At 46.7% G+C, this 23716-nt stretch overlaps 1 protein-coding gene and 2 long non-coding RNA genes across 4 annotated transcripts in view; 1 reads left to right on the plus strand and 2 right to left on the minus strand.

Moving 5' to 3' along the window:
- The window catches only part of LOC308575092 (T-lymphocyte surface antigen Ly-9-like), a 51364-nt gene that overhangs the window by 11257 nt on the left and 16391 nt on the right, over positions 1-23716 (minus strand). Inside the window, exons 6-10 of one of the 2 annotated variants that reach the window (XM_081173555.1) lie at positions 22016-22360; positions 21599-21901; positions 18653-18781; positions 18411-18502; positions 16199-17159 (exon numbers count right to left, since the gene is read on the minus strand). In XM_081173555.1, coding sequence (XP_081029681.1) covers positions 16746-17159; positions 18411-18502; positions 18653-18781; positions 21599-21901; positions 22016-22360 — 1283 coding nt within the window. In that variant the 3' untranslated portion in view covers positions 16199-16745. Of the gene's footprint in view, positions 1-16198; positions 17160-18410; positions 18503-18652; positions 18782-21598; positions 21902-22015; positions 22361-23716 lie in introns of those variants that run through there. The other variant, XM_081173556.1, reaches the window with a different exon arrangement.
- LOC308575377 lies at positions 578-2898 on the minus strand. The gene is made up of 3 exons (XR_014002829.1): positions 2698-2898; positions 1914-2330; positions 578-624 (listed from the first exon to the last, which is right to left on the minus strand). It is a non-coding gene; the product is annotated as an uncharacterized lncRNA (long non-coding RNA).
- Positions 620-23581, plus strand: LOC308575330. Its single transcript, XR_014002777.1, has 2 exons — positions 620-1095; positions 23285-23581. It is a non-coding gene; the product is annotated as an uncharacterized lncRNA (long non-coding RNA).

The following is a 23716-nucleotide window of genomic DNA, read 5'->3' on the forward strand; positions in this document are numbered from 1 at the left end:
TCCTCTTTTCTGACATTTATTTTGTATTGGTGAATGACTGACACATCATAGGAAAAAATCTGGCAGGAAAACATTTCTGCCCTAGAGACAAGGTGGACTTACAGTCATCATATCCTGTGCTTTTATTTTGTTGCACTGCACACCATAATACACGCAGATTCTCCCCCCAATTTCAGCTCAGCAACAAATATCACACATACAATTAAACTCTCAAAAGCGTTCTGTTGGAGAGTCCTTTGAAGACAACAAGCATGTTCTGGGAGAGGGGAGAGGAGACCGTGAGTGCTAGTAACCAATATTGCCAATAATTTCACTCTTCATGACAAATCAAACTCAGGGAGCCCCCTCCATGCATTTTTTTTTTGGGGGGGGGTTGGTTGGTGGTTGTTGTTGTTTGAAGGAGAAAGCAGTGAAGTCCTTACCCAAGGAAGAGTACAGTCTGAAGAAGAGGCCTTTTGTGAGAAAAATCCACCATCGTATCTCTCCAGAGGTGCAGAGAGCCATGAGCAACAGTGAGGCACCAGACTAACCAATTCTGGGAGACTTGCCGCTGTTGAGCTCAGATCCTGCCTGTGGGCATTGAGGCATCTGTTTCACCACCCTGAGAAGGACAGCTTCATTTGTCTGCACAGGATAGGTGCTCCAAAATAAGCCTGTTCATCCATCTTATAAGCATTGCCTGAGTCCAGAGTTTTATCACCAAGAATCATGAACTTTCAAACACAACAGTCTTCTCCTTCCTTCCTCTCGCTTCCCAGCAGATCAGATCCTCCTCTTCAAATCAGCAAGGCTGTCTGTGCTCGCTCTCCCTCCCCTTCTCATCTCCTCCTTTATTTCCGTCTCCTCCTTTCATTGCTCTTTGTTCCTCCCCTTATAAACCAGGAAGGATCGGTGGAAGAGGAGAAACTTTTATGAGCTGTCTCAGTAGCTTTGCTCTTGATTAAGATTGATTGAGTTTATTTATATGCCCCTGTTCCGCAACGAGCTGTGCCCAAAGTGGCTCGCAGCTAACATTCAAAACATCAAAATACAGAGCACTGGAAATACAAATGTATGAAATACAGAATATGACATTAAATTTAAAAAATGACAGAAGTAAACAATTTGGCAAACACACAATAAATTCAATATTACCCTCCCCCCAAAAAACACATTGAGGCTTTATCACAGTAAAGTTTCTCACACAGGTCTTCCAACACTCCAGGCAGCCTGGCTTAAATGCAGTTCAGAGGGGAGGGGAAGATGGCTTACAACTGCCTTCCCATATCCTTCTCCAGAGGAGTCTGGCAGCTGCAAGAGGCAAATGTCAGGGAGGGCAAAGATGGTTAGTCTCTTCCCCAGCTGCTGGCGCAGATCTTACTGCTCTTCAGAACAAATGGTGTGGGACTTACCCAGAAGAAAGTACAGCAACATTCTGAAGAGGAAACGTCTGCAAGAAAAAGTCATGTTTGCTTCTCTACGGAAGTGTAACGCTGGGTTTGGATTGTAGGGGAGGAGCAGAATTGCTGTTTACAAAGACTAGCTATTAAGAAAAGTCTTGTGACAGATCTGGGCAGCCCAGGATCTGTCCCAGTCTAGCCGGGCCCTCTGGGGCTTCTCCTCCCTGTCCCCAGCCTCCTCTGGCCTGCGCCCCCACCCCTTGGGTCCATGAACAGCCGCCATGATAGTTTGGGCCAGAATGAGAATGCAGTTGTGGAAAGAGGAGGAGGTCTGGAGTGGTGGGGTCTCTTGTCAGTGGAATGTGAGCCTCCAGCAGGTGCCAAAACACATTGACCCTGAGATTAGGCCTCCTCCCTGAACACCCCCCCCATTCTCCAGATGAGCTCAGCATTGTTAGTTACTTTCCCCTTCATGACCAAGGAAACCTATAACTTTTCACCCTATACATTCAGCTTTTCATTGCAAGGACTTACCCAGGGAAGAGAAGATCAATGGAACAAAGGAGAGAAGGATCATGAGGCTCCTGCTCACAAAATTCATGAATATTTCTGGCCAGGAATATAGGGAGCCTCAGACGTGGCTGCTGCTGGTGGAGAGTTGATTTGCCCACAGTTGTACAGCAACAGGCTTCTGCTTTTATTCCCAGGCATAATAAATGCTGCAGGTCACAGCCCCAAAGCTTGCTGTATGAGGGAGAGGTTGCAGAGTAACTGAAGGACAATACAGTCTTACAGGCTGAGAAAGCTGTGAGCTAAAAATAGGAAATGTGCATGAGGTTCCCACACAGAAATTCAATACAAGTTGCAGGTCTTATCTTTCACAGTATGACAACATGAGGCATTAACTTTTCTGTATCTATGTTTAGTTTAGCATCTATGTTGCTTTTAGCACTTACCGTATTTTTTGCACCATAACACTCACTTTTTTCCTCCTAGAAAGTAAGGGGAAATGTCTGTGCGTGTTATGGACCGAATGCCTGCGGGTGGCGGGGGGATCTGCTGCAGTCGTGACCAGAGGATCTATGGTTCCCCTTCCTTCCCTCCTCCGTGGTTACAAAGCATGGATCCACATGGATCCTCAGGATTTTTGCATTGGGCTACTCCAAACTCACTGTCAGATCACATGTCTGTGGCCACAGCATGAACCACAAAAATCATATATCCACTATTTCGTTTAGAATTTTTTTTCTTCTTGTTTTCCTCCTCTAAAAACTACGTGCGTGTTATAGTCTGGTGCGTGTTATAGAGCGAAAAATACGGTAGTTTGACTCATAGATTCATTTAATGGTAGAACTGGAAGAGCTCCCAATGGTCATCTGGTCCCACCCCCTTCAATGCAGGAATCTTAGCTAAACCATCCATGACAGACGAAATCCACACATGTCTGAATTTTGCTTTGCTGTTCAGCAGTCAATTGATATATGCAAACATGTATGTACTGGGAAAATGTGTGCACATCAGTGCATGAACACACATGAATCTGAATCATATTAACATAAACTACTTTACTATCAGATTCATTCAGGTTTACAGAGTTGTTCCTGAAGGCAGGCTTAGGTTACATAACAGAGAAACTATATACTAGATAGCAGTGAGTCATGAGAAGACTGCATCTGAACAGTTGCCAGTTAACACTCCTAGCAGCAACTGACCAACCGACAAAACTGCCTGCCACATAGAGGCAGTTAGTCCTCTCAGAATGTTGGACTTGACTGACAGCTTTGCGTGGTGAGTTCCTGCCTCCCCCCAGTGGAAATAAAGACACATGACACAAATATTTTGGTTAATGGGCAAAAAATGGCCACAACTTTGTTGGTTACAGGAATGAGCGGTATTGGCTTAGGCATTGGTCCTAACTGACTATTCGGTTTCAGCCTGATTGCTTGGCAGAAACCGGGATCACCGCTCGGGGGCGTGCCTTAGGCCCTCAACTCCATAGGCTTTGGACAGGGCCATGTCCCCGGAATCCTTCACCAGACTGCCCTTCGATATAGGGGGAAGTGATGGTTCTTTCTCCCCCCCCCCATCTACATGAGAATAAACCTACCAATGCCTAACCGCCATTGCTGAGGAAGTTGTGATGATTTGCTATGAGGTAGGCGAAAACCAAGTGGTCGGTGCCAATTTACCAAGTGGAAAAAATTCCTACCAGGCCCCTTAACGGCGACCAACCGAGGTCCATAGCAAGGTCAAAAGGAAAACCTAAAGGGTGGGATGTTTGGGACACCCGATGTGCTCAGGAGGCAAAAGAGGGAGAACGCTGGCCTTGGCAGTGTGATATTGTGCAAGCCACGCCCCCAGGCCAGACGATTGGCTGGCCAGGGGATGACGCGGCCAGGGACCCCCTCAATCAAGTTGTTCCTGAAAGCAGGCAAACTATATACTAGATAGTAGTGAGTCATGAGAAGACTGCATCTGAGCAGATACCAGTTAACACTCCTAGGAGCAACCGACCAACCAACTGACAAAACTGCCTGCCACCCAGAGGCAGTTAGGACTCTTGGAATGTTGGCCTTGACTGACAGCTTCATATCCCACACAATGAACAATAAGACTTTCTCAAAACATACTATAATAACAACCAACAGAATTACTGACTCTCAGAGAGTCATAGAAGTGTAGAGTTGGAAGGGATAACTAGAGTCATCTAGTCCAACCCTCTGCCTTGCAGGAATCTTTTGCTCAAGGTGGGCTTGAACCCATGACGCCGAGATTCAAATTCTCATGCTCACACCTGGCTGACAGCAGTGGAATAAATAACAAGAGATAAGTGAGTGCTGCTAATCTTTCCCATTCATATGCAATGATTTGGATTTGAATGCCCTGTCAGACACACTTGCCTGCTTTGAATCCATTCCTTAAGGCAGAAAAAGGAGAAGATGGGGGCAGTAGCAGCAATGTATATGCTCCGATCCTGCTCACAAGCATGCGAAGAGCAGCATTTATTAATTCAAACGCATCTCCTCAAATTCCTCATGTTAAGGGCCAGTCTGCGTATTCACCACCACAAGCACCTCTGCTGGAAGATGAAGGAAAGGATATATTGCTCACCTTCATCACTATGGCAGATGTTGAGCAAGTCAAACAAGGCTCTCTTCAGATCAACGGGATTGCTGACCAGGCAGGTGAATTTGGAGTCCAAAGAACTGTTCCAGTAGAAGACATGGAGCTCCCAGCCATTGTCAGAAACCTGGTACTGATTCATACTCTTTCCTAAGGCCCTGTGCAGATCCCCTGTTTCCCAGGAGATACTGAGATCTTTCCTTCCAGGTGTGTGGCATCGCAGGGTCACATTACATTCATCTGGAGTCTTGGATTCCACTTGGTGGTCTATTTGTGGTGTTGCCACCGGCTCTGTGGAACACAAATGAAGGCAACAGAATTTTTGTGTCCCATATGCCTCTGAATAACTATGTAGTGTAATGGTGCTGATCCTATTCCATGAGCCAAACAGTGAAAGCAATAACTTACCATAAACAGTGAGGCTGAAACTCTGTTCTTGAAACAGTGTCTTAGTAATCCAGATGCGAGCACTGTAGATCCCGCTGTCATTCAACTCCAGATCTTTGATCCTCAGTGTTGACTCGTCCACCATGTCTAGCCGTTGTCCAAACCGGTCGGTGGGACTTGGGTGCTCCAGTTTCCCATGAGTGAATTCCCCCAGCCAAAAGCCCAGGCCACCCCTTTGGCGTAGAAAGTCCCATTGAATTTTCTCCACTGTTATTCTTTCAGATACATTGGCAGGAAACAAGACTGATCCTCCCAGGATTCCCTTCACCTGATGGGTTTCTAGCGAGGGGAGGGTGGTGGGGGAGGAGATACAAACAAAGGTGAAAATTATATTGCGGGTGTGAATGGTAGGGAAAAGCGGTGGATCTTCATCATATAATGGAAACGCTGCACTAAAGGTGCCAGGTCACCTCTTTGGGGAGGGACATCATTCTGCACTTTTGCAGCCTGTCACAAACAAGGTCCTCTGCACTGTCTGGCTGCTGAGCCCCATCCTGTCCCTCCCTAAGGGCACCGGGCAACCCCTGCTGCTTCCCTATGGGTGCTGCGTTCCACGTGCTGTGTCCATAACGGTGCCCCACACCCTATGCTGAGCCCCATGGGCAGTTCATGCCACCCCTGGGCACGCCACATCATGTGCCCTAGAGGCTTCCTCCACTGCCTCTCATTGGCTAGATAGCCTGGCAGACAGTGCTGGGGAGGAATCAGTGGTCACATTGCATGTTGGCACCAGTGACATGGGGAAATGTAGTCTAGGGGTCCTGGAAGCCAAATTTAGGGTGCTGGGAAGGATGCTGAAAGTCAGGACCTCTATGGCAGTGTTTCCCAAACGTTTTTGGGCAACGGCACACCTGTTTACTGAAAAAAAATCTCGCGGCACACCACCATTAAAGCCCCGCCCCGTGACGTCAGCGCGCAGCGTCACGCCGGGAGGGACGCACAAAAGTGAAAGTTTTTCCCCTCCCCCTTGCCGGGGAACCTCCAAGCTTTGGGCAGGCAGGCAGGCAGAGCTGGGAAGGGGGTTTCCAGGGGACACGGCAGCTCCTCGAAAGGCTTCTCTCAGCTGCGCTCAATCCTCCTCGGAGAGGATTTCCCCTCCGGTCCCATGCCTTCGTTTGGGGCATCGCTCCGGCTGCTCCCTCTCCCGCCGCGCAGGAGCGATGCCTCTCTCTGGCTCTCCCTCCGCGCAGGCTGAGGGAGGGAGGGAGGTGCGCGTGTGACCCGTCTCTGCTGGGAGACCAAACCCAGCGAGGCAGAGTCGCGCGGAGGCGCCCAGGCAGCGCTGCCGGCTGCGAGGAGGAGCGCCAGGCAGCAGCAGGAGGTGCGGCCTCTCCTCGCCGCCGCCGCCCCGCCTCTCGCCGCCCGACTCGCCCGCCTCCCTCCAGGCATCTCGCGGCACACCAGCCGATGTCTCACGGCACACTCGTGTGCCGCGGAACACCGGTTGGGAAACACTGCTCTATGGTAGCCTTCTCTGAAGTACTACCAGTTCCATATGCAGGGCCAGATGGACAAGCAGAGCTGTGTGGTCACAATGCGTGGATGACATGATAGTGTTCAGAGGAGGAGTTTGGGTTTGTTTTGCACTGGGGGACATTCTGGGGCAACCTGGGCCTCTACAAAAGGGATGGGCTCCACTTGAACCAGGATAGAACAAGACTGTTTTATTTTAAAATAAAAAGGTGCCAGAGCAGCTTTTAATTCTTTCATGAAAATTTAAATATGGGTGGCTGAGAATGAGGCTGCAGGGGCACCATATAGCAATTCAGAGAGAATTTAGGCAGGAATAACCAGCAGCACAAATATAAGATGAGGGGCACCTGGCTTGCTAGTAGAACTTGTGAAGGAGGTCTTGCAGTCTTAGTAGATCAAAAGTCAACAGCAGTCAACAGTGTGATGCAGCGCACATAGTTTCTACTGAAGCTTCTAATGCTCAAGCTGGCAAGACACGATCTGAATATGCAGCAGGTGCCACTTGTGGATAGGCAAGTACAGACCTTTATCCAAGAAACAGCATTCTATGGGGATTGGGTGGGCGCTATTCAGCACAGCACAAGGGGCTGCGCAAGAAAATGGGAACACCTCTGGAAGGGTGGATCTGACTTGTTCTGGCATTTCTGGGACCTATGCAAGGGGGGAGAGGACTCCTCTAGAGCAGACAGGAAAGGCAGCCTCGTCCTGAGAGATGGGGTGGGGCAGCCTCTGTCAGTTCCAGAGGTGGAGCCAGTGGGGCAATAGGCAGAATGGTTGAGTCAGAGCCCAACTCTGGCAGCTCTGAAGACGAGGCCAGTGCTGCACACTAGGGTGACTCACGGGGAGCCTGGATGGGACAAGGGGAACCCTCCCCTCTAAGACCTTTCTAGGATCCTCCCTGTGGATGGCTCATTGAGCTCCCCAGGTCTGTCCCAGTCTAGACAGTCCCTCTGGGGGATCCTGCATGGGCAACTCCTCCCTGTCCCCAGCCTCCTCTGGCCTGCGCTCCAAACTCCCTGGGCCCATGACAGCAACAATGGTTGTTTGGGCCAGAATGAGAAACAGTGGTGTAAAGGAGGAGAAGGTCTAGTGGGGTGGGGGCTCTTGTCAATGGAATGTGAGCCCCCAGCAGGTGACAAAACATATTGACCCTGAGATGGGAGGGGGGAGAGGGACTTCCAGGGCAGAGGCCTATTCTCCAGTTGACCCCAGCACTCTCAGTTACTTGCCCCTTCATGACCAAGCAAACTTAAAGCTTTTCACCCTATGCTTCCAGCTTTCTATTGCAAGAACTTACCCAGGGAAGAGAATATCAATAGACCAAAGGAGAGAAGGATCACAAAATTCATGAATATTTCAGGCCCGCAATATAGGGCGTCTCAGACGTGGCTTCTGCTGGTGGAGAGTTGATTTGCCCACAGCTGTACAGCAACAGGCTTCCGCTTTTATTCCCAGGCATAAGAAATGCTGCAGGTCACAGCCCCAAAGCTCGCTGTAAGAGGTTGCCAAGCATTTGAGGCAGTGAAACCATCTTCCAGGATAAGAAAGCTGTGAGCTAAAAATAGGAAATCTACACGGAAATTCAGTACAAGTTCTTATAACTAGGGCCACATATTGAGGTATGAACTTTTCTGGATTTATATTTAGCAACACCTTGTTACTTTTGGCGCTTAGTTTGAATCATAGAATTATAGACTATTAGAGTTGGAAGGGCTCTCAACGGTCATCTATTCCAACCCCCTTCAATGCAGCAATCTTAGCTAAACCATGCATGACGGATGAAATCCACACTTGTCTGCATTTTGCTTTGCTGTTCAGCAGTCAATTGATATATACAAACATACATGTACTGGGAAAATGTGTGCACATCAGTGCATGCATGGTTTTTTTTAATGATATTTATTAAGTTTTAAAGGAAAAAAATTACATAAATAAAAAGAATAGAAGAAAAGACAGAAATAAAAAGAAAAAAAGAAAAATATAAAATACAGAAAAAAGATAAAAAACATTTAAAAAGAAAACACTTCAATCTTTCCATGTCATATATTCATATCCTTGCTTCCCTGACCTCCTCACACCTCCCTTTTTTGTATTCCAATTCAGTTAGTTAATTCAGCAATTTCTTTCCCTCTTTGTTTTTATCTTAATCCTTTAACTTAATATAATATAACTTTGAGTTCTCACCTGTTAATAATCCATTTTTCATACACCTTTAAAACATTGCTGCTTAAACCACTTAACTTCATTCTGACATCATTCTAACATTCATTAATTTTGCAATATTTCTGTAAATAGTCTTTAAATTTCTTCCAATCTTCTTCCACCGACTCTTCTCCCTGGTCTCTGATTCTGCCAGTCATTTCCGCCAGTTCCATATAGTCCATCACCTTCATCTGCCATTCTTCCAGGGTGGGTAGTTCTTGTGTCTTCCAATACTTTGCAATAAGTATTCTTGCTGCTGTTGTGGCATACATAAAGAAAATTCTGTCCTTCTTTGGCACCGATTGGCCGACCATGCCCAGGAGAAAGGCCTCTGGTTTCTTCAGAAAGGTATATTTAAATACCTTTTTCAGTTCATTATATATCATTTCCCAGAAAGCCTTAATCCTTGGGCACGTCCACCAAAGGTGAAAGAATGTACCTTCAGTTTCCTTACATTTCCAACATTTATTATCGGGCAAATGATAGATTTTTGCAAGCTTGACTGGTGTCATGTACCACCTGTATATCATTTTCATAATATTCTCTCTTAAGGCATTGCATGCTGTAAACTTCATACCTGTGGTCCATAACTGTTCCCAGTCAGCCATCATTATGTTATGTCCAACATCTTGTGCCCATTTAATCATAGCAGATTTCACCATTTCATCCTGTGTATTACATTTCAACAGCAAGTTATACATCTTTGACAAAATCTTAGTTTTGGGTTCTAACAGTTCTGTTTCTAATTTTGATTTTTCCACCTGGAAGCCAATTTTCTTGTCCAAATTATATGCCTCCATTATCTGATAATAATGAAGCCAGTCTCGCACTTTGTTTTTTAATTTCTCAAAACTCTGCAATTTCAGTCTATCTGCCTCTAGTGCATGCATGTTTTGTATGCATTGATCATGAAGTGTTCCAAGCAATACAAGCATTAGTGAAAAAGGAACAACATATGTTAAATTAAGCAAAATTGTTTAAATAACAAGAGATAAGCGAGTGTTGCTGATCTGTCCCATTCATATTGCAATGATTTGGGCTGTGAATGCCCTGTCAGACACACTTGCCTGCTCTGACTCAATGTCTTCAGCTAGGAATAGGAGGAAATGGGGGCAACAGCAGCAATTCACAGGATCAGACCAGTCTTCAAGGAGCTGTGTGTTTGCTCCAATCCTGCTCACAAGCATGTGAAGAGCAGCATTTATTAATACAAGCACGTCTCCTCAAATCTCTCATGTTAAGGGCCAGCCTGCGTATTCACCACAAGGACCTCCACTGGATAATGAAGGAAAGGCTGTATTGCTCACCTTCATAACTCTGCCAAATATTGAGCAATTCAAAGGAGGCTCTCTTTTGACCAACAGGATTGCTGACCAGGCAGGTGGAGTTGGAGTCTAAAGAACTGTTCCAGAAGGAGATATGGAGCTCCTGACCATTGTCAGAAACCTGGTACTGATTCACACTCTTTCCTAAGGCCCTGTGTGGATCCCCTGTTTCCCAGGAGATATTGAGTTCTTCCCTTCCAGGTGTGTGGCATCGCAAGGTCACATTACATCCATTTGGAGTCTTGGATTTCACTTGGTGGTCTATTTGTGGTGTTGGCACTGGCTCTGTGAACACAAATGAAAGCCAGAGAATTTTTGTGTCCCATATGCCTCTGAATAACTATGTAGTGAAATGGTGCTGATCCTATTCCATGAGCCAAACAGTGAAAGCAATAACTTACCATAAACAGTGAGGCTGAAACTCTGTTCTTGAAACTGTGCCTTAGGAAACCAGATGCAAGCATTGTAGATCCCACTGTCATCCAACTCCAGGTCTTTGATCCTCAGTGTTGTCTCGTCCACCATGTCTAGCTGTTGTCCAAACCAGTTGGTGACTCTTGGGTGCTCCAGTTTCCCATGATTGAATTCCCCCAGCCAAAAGCCCAGGACACCCCTTTGGGGTAGAAGTCCCACTGAATTTTCTCCACTGTTCTTCCTTGAGATACATTGGCAGGAAACAAGACTGATCCTCCCAGGATTCCCTTCACCTGATGGGTCGGATTCTCTACTGCATGGCTTACATTTTCTGGTGGGGGGAGGGTGTGGGGGAGGAGATACAAAAAAGGGGGGAAATCTCTGGGGGATCCTGCACAGGCAACTCCTCCCTGTCCCCAGCCTCCTCTGGCCTGCGCCCCAAACCCCCTGGGCCCATGACAGCAACCATGATTGTTTGGGCCAGAAAGAGAAAGCAGTGGTGGAAAGGAGGAGAAGGTCTGGTGGGGTGGGGGCTCTTGTCAGTGGAATGTGAGCCCCCAGCAGGTCCCAAAACACATTGCCCCTGAGATTTGGGGGGGGGGGCTTTCAGGGGGAGGCCTATTCTCCAGATGAGCTCACCATTGTCAGTTACTTTCCCCTTCATGACCAAGGAAACCTACAGCTTTTCACCCTATACATTCAGCTTTTCATTGCAAGGACTTACCCAGGGAAGAGAAGATAAATGGACCAAAGGAGAGAAGGATCATGAGGCTCCTGCTCACAAAATTCATAAATATTTCTGGGCAGGAATATAGGGAGCCTCAGGTGTGGCTGCTGCTGGTGGAGAGTTGATTTGTCCTCATTGGTACAGCAACAGGCTTCTGCTTTTATTCCCAGGCATAAGAAATGCTGCAGCGCACAGCCCCAAAGCTTGGTTTAAGAGGGAAAGGTTGCAGAGTAACTGAAAGATGATAAAATCTTGGAGCTGAGAAAGCTGTGAGCTAAAAATAGGAAATGTACACAAGAAATTCAATACAAGTTGCAGGTGTTACCATTTACACTATGACTACATGAGGCATTACCGTTTCTGTATCTATGTTTAGTTTAGTATCCATGCTGATTTTAGCACTTAGTTTCAATCACAGAATCATAGAATGGCGGAATTGGAAGGACTCCCAAGGGTCATCTAGTCCAACCCCCTTCAGTGCAGGAATCTTAGCTAAACCATCCATGACAGAGGAAATCCACACTTGTCTGAATTTTGCTTTGCTGTTCAGCAGCCAATTAATATGTGCAAACATGCATGTACTGGGAAAATGTGTGCACATCAGTGCATGCATGTTTTGTATGCATTGATCATAAAGTGCTCCAAGCAATACAAGTGTCAGAGCTGCTTGAAGATCCTAGCTCACAGAGGATCACGCTAGCCAGCGATCATTAAGTAAAAGTCTTTATTGAATTACAGTTTCCATTCTCACGCTGCTGCGCGCAAACTCTACGTCTAGTAGCTAGATCGGCGAAGCTCCGTCTGAGTCTCCGCCCCGTGAGCACCAACTTAATATCCTAGCCTTGCTCCACCTTTTCCGCCTGACTGTCCTCCTCTGGGTCCCTCTACCCCCCGGGGCCTCCTCCTTCCGGGATTCTTCTGACGCTGACCCGGACCCTCCTGCCTCCTTGCGCCGGGCTTTAGGACCTGGTTCCCTTTCGGGGCTGCTTACTGCGCCGCCTTCCTCTGCATTTGAACTTGGCGCGCGCGCCCAACCTTCCACCTTCCTCTTAACCGTTTCTTCGCTCCCCGATGGAGGTGTGGCCACTCCTGACTCATGCCCTCCCTCCTGTGGTGAGCTGCCAGCGCTTCCCCCCTGGCTCCCTTCCTCTTCCCTGCTTCCTGGCGGTGACGCTGGTCCCGATTTCCAGCTGCTCCCCCCTGAGTCCCTTCTGGCTCTATCTTCCTGGGGTGCCCCCCTTGCCCTGGCCACTGGTGCTCCTTTCTGTGAATCCTCTGATTCACTGGAAAGACTAGGAGATCTCGGGTCGTCGTCATCACTCATCTTTTCTTCTGCCTCCTCCCCTTCGCTCTCTGTTTCCTCCCTTGCCCGTGCCTCTGCTCCTAAACCCCTGACAACAAGCATTAGTGAAAAAGGAACAACATATGTTAAATTAAGCAAAATTGTTTTCCTAAAATGGGGGGGGGGGTAGATGGGACCCTGTGGACACCAGGGAAGGTCTCTGTAGGCAAATGTGCATCCAGGGTGTGTAGCTCAGGGTTTTTTGAGGGGTTCTGGGGCAGAAAAAAACACTCCAGGGTGGATATGGGTGCTGCTGCCCCACTTCCTTCCTCCCTGTTGAACTTGTGATTCTCTCTCTGTTTCTCTCCTTTTGAAACATGACACCTGGAGAACTTCTCCCCTTGAGACTAAATACAAGTTCAAGCTTCTCAAAAGCTCTCCCTCTCCTCCCTCGTCAGCAAGAAGAACTGGCTCATGTATAAATGCCAAAATGTTTGCTTTGCACTTCCAAGGGATCGATTTTTCAGGGTTGGCAGCACTACTCTTTGGAACTCCCTGCTTAGTGACACCAGACAAGAACTGTCACTCTGCTGTTGTTAAAATATTTGCCTCCTTAACTTTTAGTCTCCCTGGTAGGGAAAATACGTCTCCTTCCCAAAATAAAATATCTCCCACCCTTCAAATAATTTGTATAAATTTTCTAAATTATTAATTAAACCTAATTACTTTAATATAATTTCTTAAAAACAGGTTTCCCACTCCTGTTGCAAACATGCCAATCATTTCCTCCCTTAGCTGCATGATTTCTTATTTAGTGTTCATAAACAAAATCTTTTCTCAAATTCGGCCTCTTGCCAGATCCAACAGGCAAGCAGGACCTGAGTGCCAGAATGCTCTCTCCTTGTGTGGTTTCCAGCAGCTGTTATTCAGAATCATTGCTCCCTTCAGTGGAGGAGGCAGAGGAGAGCCTCCCTGCCTAGAATCCCTCAACAGTCTTCTCCTCCACAAATGTATCTCATCCTCTTTTCAAGCCATCCAGGATGGTGGTCTTCACTGCCTCTTGTGGGAAGACGCCTCTCCTGTGGGCGGCTTAGTCCTGCTGGCCACGTGACCCAGAAGCTGTACGCCGGCTCCCTCAGCTAGTAAAACGAGATGAGCGCCACAACCCCAGAGTCAGTCACGACTGGACCTAATGGTCAGGGGTCCCTTTACCTTCTTTATACACAAGCTAGATTGTGTGCAGAGATGGGCAACCAATATGACCAAGGGTTGGGAACAAACCTGGACTTGACCTCAGGCTGCTCCAGTTTCCCATCTCTGAACTCACAAAGATGATATGCCCCACGGCTTGTGGTGTAGACGTCCCAGATGACCATTTTCCCTGGAAGTATATTTACCCTTCAATTGATGGGTCAGGTTCTTTGTTGCATGAGTTAAGGTGCCTGGAGGGGAAGGCAGCGGCGTCGCTAGATGCTCCAGTGCCCGGTGTGCCGTGCACATCAGGTGGGGCTCAACTTTGTCCTGTGGTGCTGCCAGGAGCTCCGCCCCTTCACAGCCCCTCCCACCTGGCCACGCCCCCGCAGGGGCTGCTCTCACTGCTGCTACTGCTGTGGGTGCGGGAGCCGGAAGGAGGAGAAGGAAGAGGAGGCAGGAGGCAGAAGGGGGAGAGGTGCCCCCCAACATTTCTCCTCCAGCAAACCAGCGAGCCAAGGCAGGGGCGTTGCGTGGAGCCTCTCCGCAGTCTCCCCCTCAGCTGTGGGGCAGCTGAGGGACAGGCAGTGGGCAGGCGCCTGGCACCAGCCACGTTACATTATGTTTCTCACCTTAACTAAAAAGTTTCATGAGCACATTTTTAAAAAAATTCATATTTTTGTCATTTTGTCGTCCCCCCCCCCTTTCAATGATGACACCCGAGGCTAACCGCAACACACCCACTCGCACCCCTGGGGGAAGGGATGAGAGAAACAGGGGGCAGATTTGAGATACTTTAGGTCAAACTAGAAGATTTAAAAGACTCAGAGCCAATTCAGACCCTGGGTGATTGCCTGGAACCTCTGGAATCTTGGCAAAGCTCAGCAGAGATTGGGAATGGCATGCAACTTTCGTAACATCTCTAGACCCAGAGTCAAATGTCATCTTATTGACGTTCCACTGAATCACACTCCCTCTTATGTTCTTAGAGAGGTGCCAGGAGAGAGCGAGAGCATTTTGCCTCTCATAAAATCAAATGTTTGATCACATTCTATGTCTCACAAGACTTTCCAGGAATGATCCCCCCCCCCTTTAAAAAATATGGTTTGTTGACCTATTAACACCTCCAGTCTGCCTGGAGGAAGTTCAGATCTGATGGCATGGTAATTCCATGGAGCAGAACCTCGGGCTCATGACACCCTGCCCAAAGCATCTGTGTGCCTCTAAGATGCCCACCCAGGTCAGAATCAGAGCATGGCCAGACCTCTGCAAGTTCCTGGATGGAGCAAAATTGCAAGCAGATGTGGATTTTGTTGTCTCCAGAAGCTGCAGTCGTGAGGCCTGCAGGGTTAAGGATACTGCCTAAGGACACATTTTTCAAGGGCTACTCCTTCCTCTGAGGGATCATCCATACTTCCGCTTGTCCCATGCCTGGAGGAGTGCTAGGGATTTCCCACTTGCCCCACTGCTTTCCCAGGGAAAACCTGGGAAACCCCATTGCTGCTTACTCTGGTTAAGCACCAAAGAGCAGTTTCCCCCAGGGAAAAGCAACAGAACAAAAGGAAGTGTTGATAAGCCAGGGGTGTGAATAAGCCCTGAGTCACCTTATGGAACCAGCAGTCACAGAACAATACCACCATTGCCCCTGGGGTTTGCCTCTGGGGCTAAAATGTCTTGGACCAGCCCTGCCCACCCCTCCATGAGTAATTATTATTATTATTATTATTATTATTATTATTATTATTATTATTATTAATACCCCGCCCTCCCTGGCCAGAGCCAGGCTCAGAGCGGCTAACACCAGTAAAATTACAATAAAACCACAATGGGGGGGGCACAATTTAAAATACAGGTTAAAATACAATTTAAAATGCAGCCTCCTTTTTAAAGTAGTCCATTGATCAAAATCATAAGGGAAGGGAAACATCGGGGTCAGACTGAGTCCAAACCAAAGGCCGGGCGGAACAGCTCCATCTTGCAGGCCCTGCGGAAAGATGTCAAGTCCCGCAGGGCCCTGGTCTCTCGAGACAGAGCATTCCACCAAGTCGGGGCCAGTGCTGAAAAGGCCCTGGCCCTAGTTGAGACAAATCTAACCACCTTGCGACTTGGGACCTCCAAAGTGTTGTCATTTGTGGACCTTAAGGTCCTCCGCGGGGCAGACCAGGAGAGGCAGCCCCTTAGTCACTGTATTTTACTTCTTTATTTTTAAAAAAGCACTAACCAGAGTCCAAGCTAAATAGGAAAAGATTGGCAAGGCAAGGCAAGGGAAAATCCAGCCAAATGGTTGGGGTATAAATAATAAATTATAGTTATTATTATAAGGCGCCTGGGTTTAAGGACCCAGAGACCTGTTATAGGAATTTTAAGGTATTATATATGTTATGTACTGAGTGGAATAGGATCCAAAAGGGAGCAGTCTGATTGGCCCTAGAACAATGCAGCAGTATGATTGGTCCGCAGGAGCCACGCAATCCAGCTCCAGGTGGAAGTGAATCCACAACCTGATTGGCCAACGGGAGAATCCTGGAATTAGCCAATCACGTGGGGCCCATTGTGTAAATAATGTATATAAAGCAGATATTTTGGGGAAACTTTCATCCCCCACTACTATGAGCTGAATAAAGAGCATGAAATCCACACTTGACTCCGGGTATATTTCAATATATATAAAATAAATGTTCAAAACTGTACAAGGCAAACTCATATATAAATATATAAACCTCATGTCTGGTAGCAGTACAGGAAAACAGTCCTAAAGCCATTTTGGCTCTTTCAGTCACCTCAAATATTTCTCTGCACGGAGGAAGGAAATGGAAAAGGCTCCCCATTGTCTCTTTGTTCACAAATCCTGTCTTAAGGGTGTGTCTGTGTATGAATAGGGTGAGACTGTGACCTGGACTCAGGAATTAAGTAGTTATCATCCAAAAAGAATAGCTAGGCTGTCCAGGTAAACCCATTAACAGCCAGGAAAACCCATCAACATCAATAAAGATCAGGCTTACTAGCTGCTTTGCTTCTCAATATTCTCTGCTTGGCCTCTGTTATTTTCTCCTACTGATAGAGAACCTACAAAATGACTCTGTATGGGCTCTTGGGTTTCCCATAAGGGAAAAGGAGCAGCCCCCCCCCCTTATAACAGGCCTGTACTGTTTCCAGCAACAGGAAGGCTCAAGAGGGGTGCCTTATATACTGCTGCTGGTGATGAAGCCATTCCTGAGATTCCTTGCACTCGAGGAGACTCCTTCCATAGTCACTGGATAAGTTTTGGTATCTTGCTCTCTGTCGTGGTCACAAGACTTTTGGGGCCAGTGTTGAAGGCTGCAGGGTTGGCTGTAGCTCCGGCTCAACTGGCAGCGATGAGAGATCTTCAATGGTCCGCAGGAGCCACCAGAGAGACCCTCAGTGAATTCCTCAGCAGTGGCTCCCAGAGATGTTACAGATGTCTCATGTTGTGCCTGATCTCCCATGTTGGTCTGTGGGATGCAGTGTTCAATCTCTGAGGGCTCTCTGTCTGAGACTGGAGAAGAATTGGGAGAAGGAAAGGATTCCCTGAATGGTGTGGAACTACTCGTTAATTCCTCTCTGTTTGAGTCAACCTGGAGGGGAAGAGAAATTATGACAGTAGGAACTCTGGAGATGCAACTTCTTTCTAAAAGAGTTTCTGTGCATTTTGTCCCACCTGAACCCTGGACCAAATTAAAGTCCTGTCCAAGTCCAGCGTTCTCCAAGAAAGGATACCAATTTGCCTAAAAGCAAGCATTTTTCCTGCACCTCAGTGCCAGCTTTAGGGGTAGCTTTCTAGTTCCACGGGCTCCTGGAGAACTTGCCATAACTAAGACCATAAGAGAGCGGGTGGAATTGCCCGTTTTGAATTGACAAAAGTATGTCATTTCCATTCTTCAGAACTCAGTTATTATTAAGGATAAATAATCAAGGATAAAAGTAATATTTTGGGAAGAGTCCAGAACAGCTGGTGAGGGGAGAGCGCAATCCTGTTGGGTTCACTGGGGGAAGGATGTGGGAAGTAGAGCCCTGCGGTCAGAGGGCTGAGTTCTCTATTCACTAGCTGGCGAGGGGAGGGTTCAATCCTGTTCACTTAAACTGAGCATACATGTTCTCCTGATGGGAACAGGATCTTTGCACAAGCTGCCTTCCTCTGTATTTAAGTAAAAAAATTCCTTCCTGTAGCACCTTAAAGACCAACTAAGTTAGTTCTTGGTATAAGCTTTCGTGTGCATGCACACGAAAGCTTATACCAAGAACTAACTTAGTTGGTCTTTAAGGTGCTACAGGAAGGAATTTTTTTATTTGGACTATGGCAGACCAACACGGCTACCCATCTGTATCTGTATTTAAGGTTATTGTTTAAATTTGAATCTAATGATAACAAGGCAAGAGCTGAATTGGGTGGAACACATTACAGCGTAATTTTGGAAATAGTGTGAAGCACCTTTTCCCAAAAGGAGTAGACCAACGCGCAACTCCACCACGCATGAAAATGAGCCTCGTTCTCCACAGCCTTTCCAGCATAAGGTAGAGATGCTGGTGTTTATTTTGGCTGCATGGGATGGAGTCCATAGCCAGCATAAGATAATTTTAAAAGAAACTTCCTGCAGACAAGCAGAGATGGTTGATAGGGAAAGGTTTTGCCTAACTGATTGCCATTTCTTATGGGGTGACTGGCCTGTTTTAAGTCTGTTTTCTGTTGCTGTTGTTCATTTAAAAATAACAGATTGCAACTTTAATAATCATTGAGTAAGTGATAAATGCCTCCCAAATATATCAGATGCTTTCATTGTTATTATCTGCAATCACTCCATCATTATTTTGCATACCAGTCATCTCACCTCCTCATCATCACCATCTTCTGGGTCAATGATTTTTGAGTTCTGGAGTGCAAGAGTACTCTCCACCTTCTTTTCCATCAAAGAACCAACACCTGTGGAATGCAACATGAGGCACATTATTTAATCCATGGCACTGACCAGTCTCTGCCTTTTGAGATAAGCAAAAGAAATGTAGAGATATATTTAGAAGGAAGCCCCCATCTCAGGCAAGATGGGAAGAAGATCAATAGAGATGGTCCTACCTCTTCTATTCCTTTTTAATCTGATCTTCCAGCACACCCATGTCACCATCACTATCACCATTATCACTGGAAGAAGTATGACTGAAGAGATAAGCCATGGACTCCAACTCGAGGGTCCAAACTGTCCACCTGCAATGAGCAATAAAAGTCTCTCAAAATATACTCCAACAACAACCATCAGAGTGATTCTCATAGAATTGCGGTTGGAGGATGGATGGCGGCTAATGGATTGAGGTTGAATCATGACAAGACAGAAGTACTGTTCTTGGCGGACAGGGGGCAGGCTGGTGTTGGGGACTCCCTGGTCTTGAATGGGGTAACTGTGCCCCTGAAGCACCAGTACACAGCCTGGGAGTCATTCTGCACTCACAGCTGTCCATGGAGGCACAGGTCAGTTCTGTGTCCATGGCAGATCCATCTGGTACACAGGATGAGACTCTTCCTGCCCTCAGATTGTCTTGCCAGAGTGGTGCATGCTCTGGTTATCTCCTGCTTGGACTATTGCGATGTGCTCTACGTGGGGCTACCTTTGAAGATGACCCGGAGACTGCAACTAATCCAGAATTTGGCAGCTAGACTGGTGACTGGGAGCGGCCACTGAGACCACATAACACCAGTCTGGAAAGACCTACATTGGCTCCCAGTACATTTCCGAGCACAATTCAAAGTGTTGGTGCTGACCTTTAAAGCCCTAAATGGCGTCAGTCCAGTATACCTGAAGGAGTGTCTCCACCTCCATTGTTCTATCTGGACAGTGAGGTCCAGCGCCAAAGGCCTCCTGGCGGTTCAATCGCTGTGAGAAGTGAAGTTACAGGGAACCAGGCAGAGGGCCTTCTCGGTGGTGGCGCCCGCCCTGTGGAACGCCCTCCCACCAGATGTCAAAGAGAAAAATAACTACCAAACTTTTAGAAGACGTCTGAAGGCAGCCCTGTTTAGGGAAGCTTTTAATGTTTAATAGGGTATTCCAGCCGAACTATTTACAATTTTAAAAGATGATGTTGTTAAGGTGCTGCACTCAATATGCCAGTAAGTTTGGAAAACTCAGCAGCGGCAAGAGGATTGGAGAAAATCAGTCTACATCCCAATCCCAAAGAAGGGCAGTGCTAAAGAATGCTCCAACTACCACACAATTGCACTCATTTCACACGCTAGCAAGGTTATGCTTAAAATTCTACAAGGAAGGCTCAAGCAGTATGTGGACCGAGAACTCCCAGAAGTGCAAGCCGGATTTAGAAGAGGCAGAGGAACCAGAGACCAAGTTGCAAACATGCGCTGGATTATGGAGAAAGCTAGAGAGTTCCAGAAAGACATCTACTTTTGCTTCATTGACTATGCAAAAGCCTTTGACTGTGTCGACCACAGCAAACTATGGAAAGTTCTTAAAGAAATGGGAGTGCCTGATCACCTCATCTGTCTCCTGAGAAATCTCTATGTGGGACAAGAAGCTACAGTTAGAACTGGATATGGAACAACTGACTGGTTCCAAATTGGGAAAGGAGTACGACAAGGCTGTATTTTGTCTCCCTGTTTATTTAACTTATATGCAGAATTCATCATGCGAAAGGCTGGGCTGGATGAATCCCTAGCCAGAATTAAGATTGCCGGAAGCAATATCAACAACCTCAGATATGCAGATGACACAACCTTGATGGCAGAAAATGAGGAGGAATTAAAGAACCTTTTATTGAGGGTGAAAGAGGAGAGCACAAAATATGGTCTGAAGCTCAACATCAAAAAAACGAAGATCATGGCCACTGGTCCCATCACCTCCTGGCAAATAGAAGGAGAAGAAATGGAGGCAGTGAGATTTTACTTTCTTGGGCTCCATGATCACTGCAGATGGTGACAGCAGCCACAAAATTAAGAGATGCCTGCTTCTTGGGAGGAAAGCAATGACAAACCTAGACAGCATCTTAAAATGCAGAGACATCACCTTGCCAACAAAGGTCCGTATAGTTAAAGCTCTGGTTTTCCCAGTAGTGATGTATGGAAGTGAGAGCTGGACCATCAAGAAGGCTGATCGCCGAAGAATTGATGTTTTGAATTATGGTGCTGGAGGAGACTCTTGAGAGTCCCATGGACTGCAAGCAGATCAAACCTATCCATTCTTAAGGAAATCAGCCCTGAGTGCTCACTGGAAAGACAGATCGTGAAGCTGAGGCTCCAAGACTTTGGCCACCTCCTGAGAAGAGAAGACTCCCTGGAGAAGACACTGATGCTGGGAAAGATGGAGGGCACAAGGAGAAGGGGACGACAGAGGACGAAATGGTTGGACAGTGTTCTTGAAGCTACAAATGTGAGTCTGACCAAACTGCGGGAAACAGTGGAAGACAGGAGTGCCTGGCGTCCTCTGGTCCAGGGGGTCACGAAGAGTCGGACACGACTCTAAACAACAACAACAATGTTATTGTATTTTATTGTTTTATTGGAAGCCAAATAAATTTATTTGAACAAATAAATTATTATTATTATTATTATTATTATTATTATTATTATTATTATTATTATAATAGAGTTGGAAGTTGGAATGGACAACTAGTCCAACCCCCTGCATTGCAGGAATCTTTGGCACAAGGTGTGGCTTGAACCCATGACCCCGAGATTCAGAGCCTTATGCTCACACCTGGCCGAGAGCAGTAGAATAAATAACAAGAGATAAACAAGCGTTGCTAATTTTTCCCATTCATATTGCAATGATTTGGGCTGTGAATGCCTGTCAGACACACTTGCCTGCCCTGAATCAATGTCTTAAGCTAGGAATGGAAAGACGTGGGGGGAGCAGCAATTTGCAGAATCAGATCAGTCTTCAAGGAGCTCTCATCCTCATCCTTCCCTCATGTTAAAGGCTTCCTTCCTCTCATCCTTCCCTCATGTTAAAGGCTAGCCTGCCTTTTCGCCACCACAAGCACCTCCGCTGGATAATGAAGGAAAGGATATATTGCTCACCTTCATCACTCTGGCAGATGTTGAGCAAGTCAAAGGAGGCTCTCTTTCGATCAACAGGATTGCTGACCAGGCAGGTGAATTTGGAGTCGAAAGAACTGTTCCAGAAGGAGACATGGAGCTCCCGGCCATTGTCAGAAACCTGGTACTGATTCACACTCTTTCCTAAGGCCCTGTGTGGATCCTCTGTTTCCCAGGAGACACTGAGATCTTTCCTTCCAGGTGTGTGGCATCGCAAGGTCGCATTACATCCACCTGGAGTCTTGGATTCCACTTGGTTGTATATCTGTGGTGTTGGCACTAGCTCTGTGGAACACAAATGAAAACAGCAAAAGCTTTCACCCCACCCCTACCAATGCCTATGAAGGGAAATGGTGCTGATCCTATTCCATGAGCCAAACAGTGAAAGCAATAACTTACCATAAACAATGAGTCTGAAACTCTGTTTTAGAAACAGTGTCTTAGTAAACCAAAAACGAGCACTGTAGATCCCACCATCCTCCAACACCAAGTCTTTGAGCCACAATGTTGTCTCGTCCACCATGTCTAGTCGTTGTTCAAACTGGTCAGTGGGACTTTGGTGCTCCAGTTTCCCATGACTGAATTCCCCCAGCCGGAAGCCCAGGCCACCCCTTTGGGGGTAAAAGTCCCATTGAATTTTCTCCACTGTTCTTCCTTGAGATACATTGGCAGGAAACAAGACTGATCCTCCCAGGATTCCCTTCACCTGGTGGGTTGGATTCCCCACTGCATGACTTAAAGTTTCTAGTGAGAGGAGGGTGGTGGTGGGGAAAAACAAAGAAGAAGAGGAAAGAAGAAGAAGAAGAAGAAGAAGAAGAAGAAGAAGAAGAAGAAGAAGAAGAAGAGGAAGAAGAAGAGGAAGAGGAAGAAAATTAGAACCATTAACGTTTTTAACGTTATTATTATTATTATTATTTGATTCTCACCAACATTTGGCGATCACCAACCTTTCAGAGTCCTGCAAAACCTTTGCAAAGAAGAGAAACAGTTGCAAATGTGCAGCAACACTTCATAGCAGTGGAGACTGTTCCCTGAGGGTGAGTGGGGCACTGCCTATGCCAGCTTCAGCCTGTCTTTAGCCATCTTTTTTTACGTTAAACTAGCCCAGGCACTGCCTCCTCCTTAGTATCTGTGTTATTCTTGTAGCTCTCAGTAGGGCAGGTGGGGACAGAACTTGAATTTGTTGGCTCTACCTCTCGTTGACTCTGGCACCACCTATGGTTGGGCTCTCTAACTTCCACCTTCGTCATATGTGCAGATTGTCCTACAAACTGAGCTCAATAACAAAGATCACTGTGGCATTGCCCCACCCTCATGGGGAACTGGGTTCCAGTGACCAACACTGCTTTTTTTCTTTTAAAAAATGTTTAGAGGTACTCTCATTTTCCTGCTCATATTGAAATATGGCCCCCAATGAGGCCAAACTTAGATTCACAAAATGTTTAGGGATATTTGTAACCCTGCGTCCCCACAGAAAAAAGTGCTAGTAACCAGTAAGCAGCTTTCTCAGTTACTTCTCTCTTGACTGGGATTGATTGATATGTGTCTGTTCTGCAAGGAGCTGAGCCCAAAGTGGCTCACAGCAAACTTTCAGAACATCAAAATACAGAGCATTGGAAATACAAATGTACGAAATACAGAATATGACAGTAAATTTAAAAATGACAGAAATAAACAATTTGGCAAACACAGAATAAATTCAAAATTGCCCCCCCCCCAAAAATTGAAACTTAAGTACATCGATACAAAGCAACACAAAAGTTAATGGAGAATGAAGTTTCTGGCCCTGGTCTTGCTACACTCCAGGCAGCCTGGCTTAAATACAGTTCAGAGAGGAGGGGAAGATGGTTCCCAAATCCTTCTCCAGAGGAGTCCTGCAGCTGGAAGAGGCCAATGTCGGGGAGGACAAAGATGCTCAGTCGCTTCCCCAGCCTCTGGAAACACCAGCTGCTGGCGCAGATCTTATTGCTCTTCAGAACAAAGCAGTGCGGGACTTACCCAGAAGAAAGTACAGCAACATTCTGAAGAGGAAACATCTGCAATAAAAAGCCATGTTTGCTTCTCTGCGGAAGTGTGTTCCTGGGTGTGCATTGTGGGGGA

This window comes from Podarcis bocagei (assembly GCF_964188305.1).
Source record: "Podarcis bocagei genome assembly, chromosome: 16".
Lineage (NCBI taxonomy): Eukaryota > Metazoa > Chordata > Lepidosauria > Squamata > Lacertidae > Podarcis > Podarcis bocagei.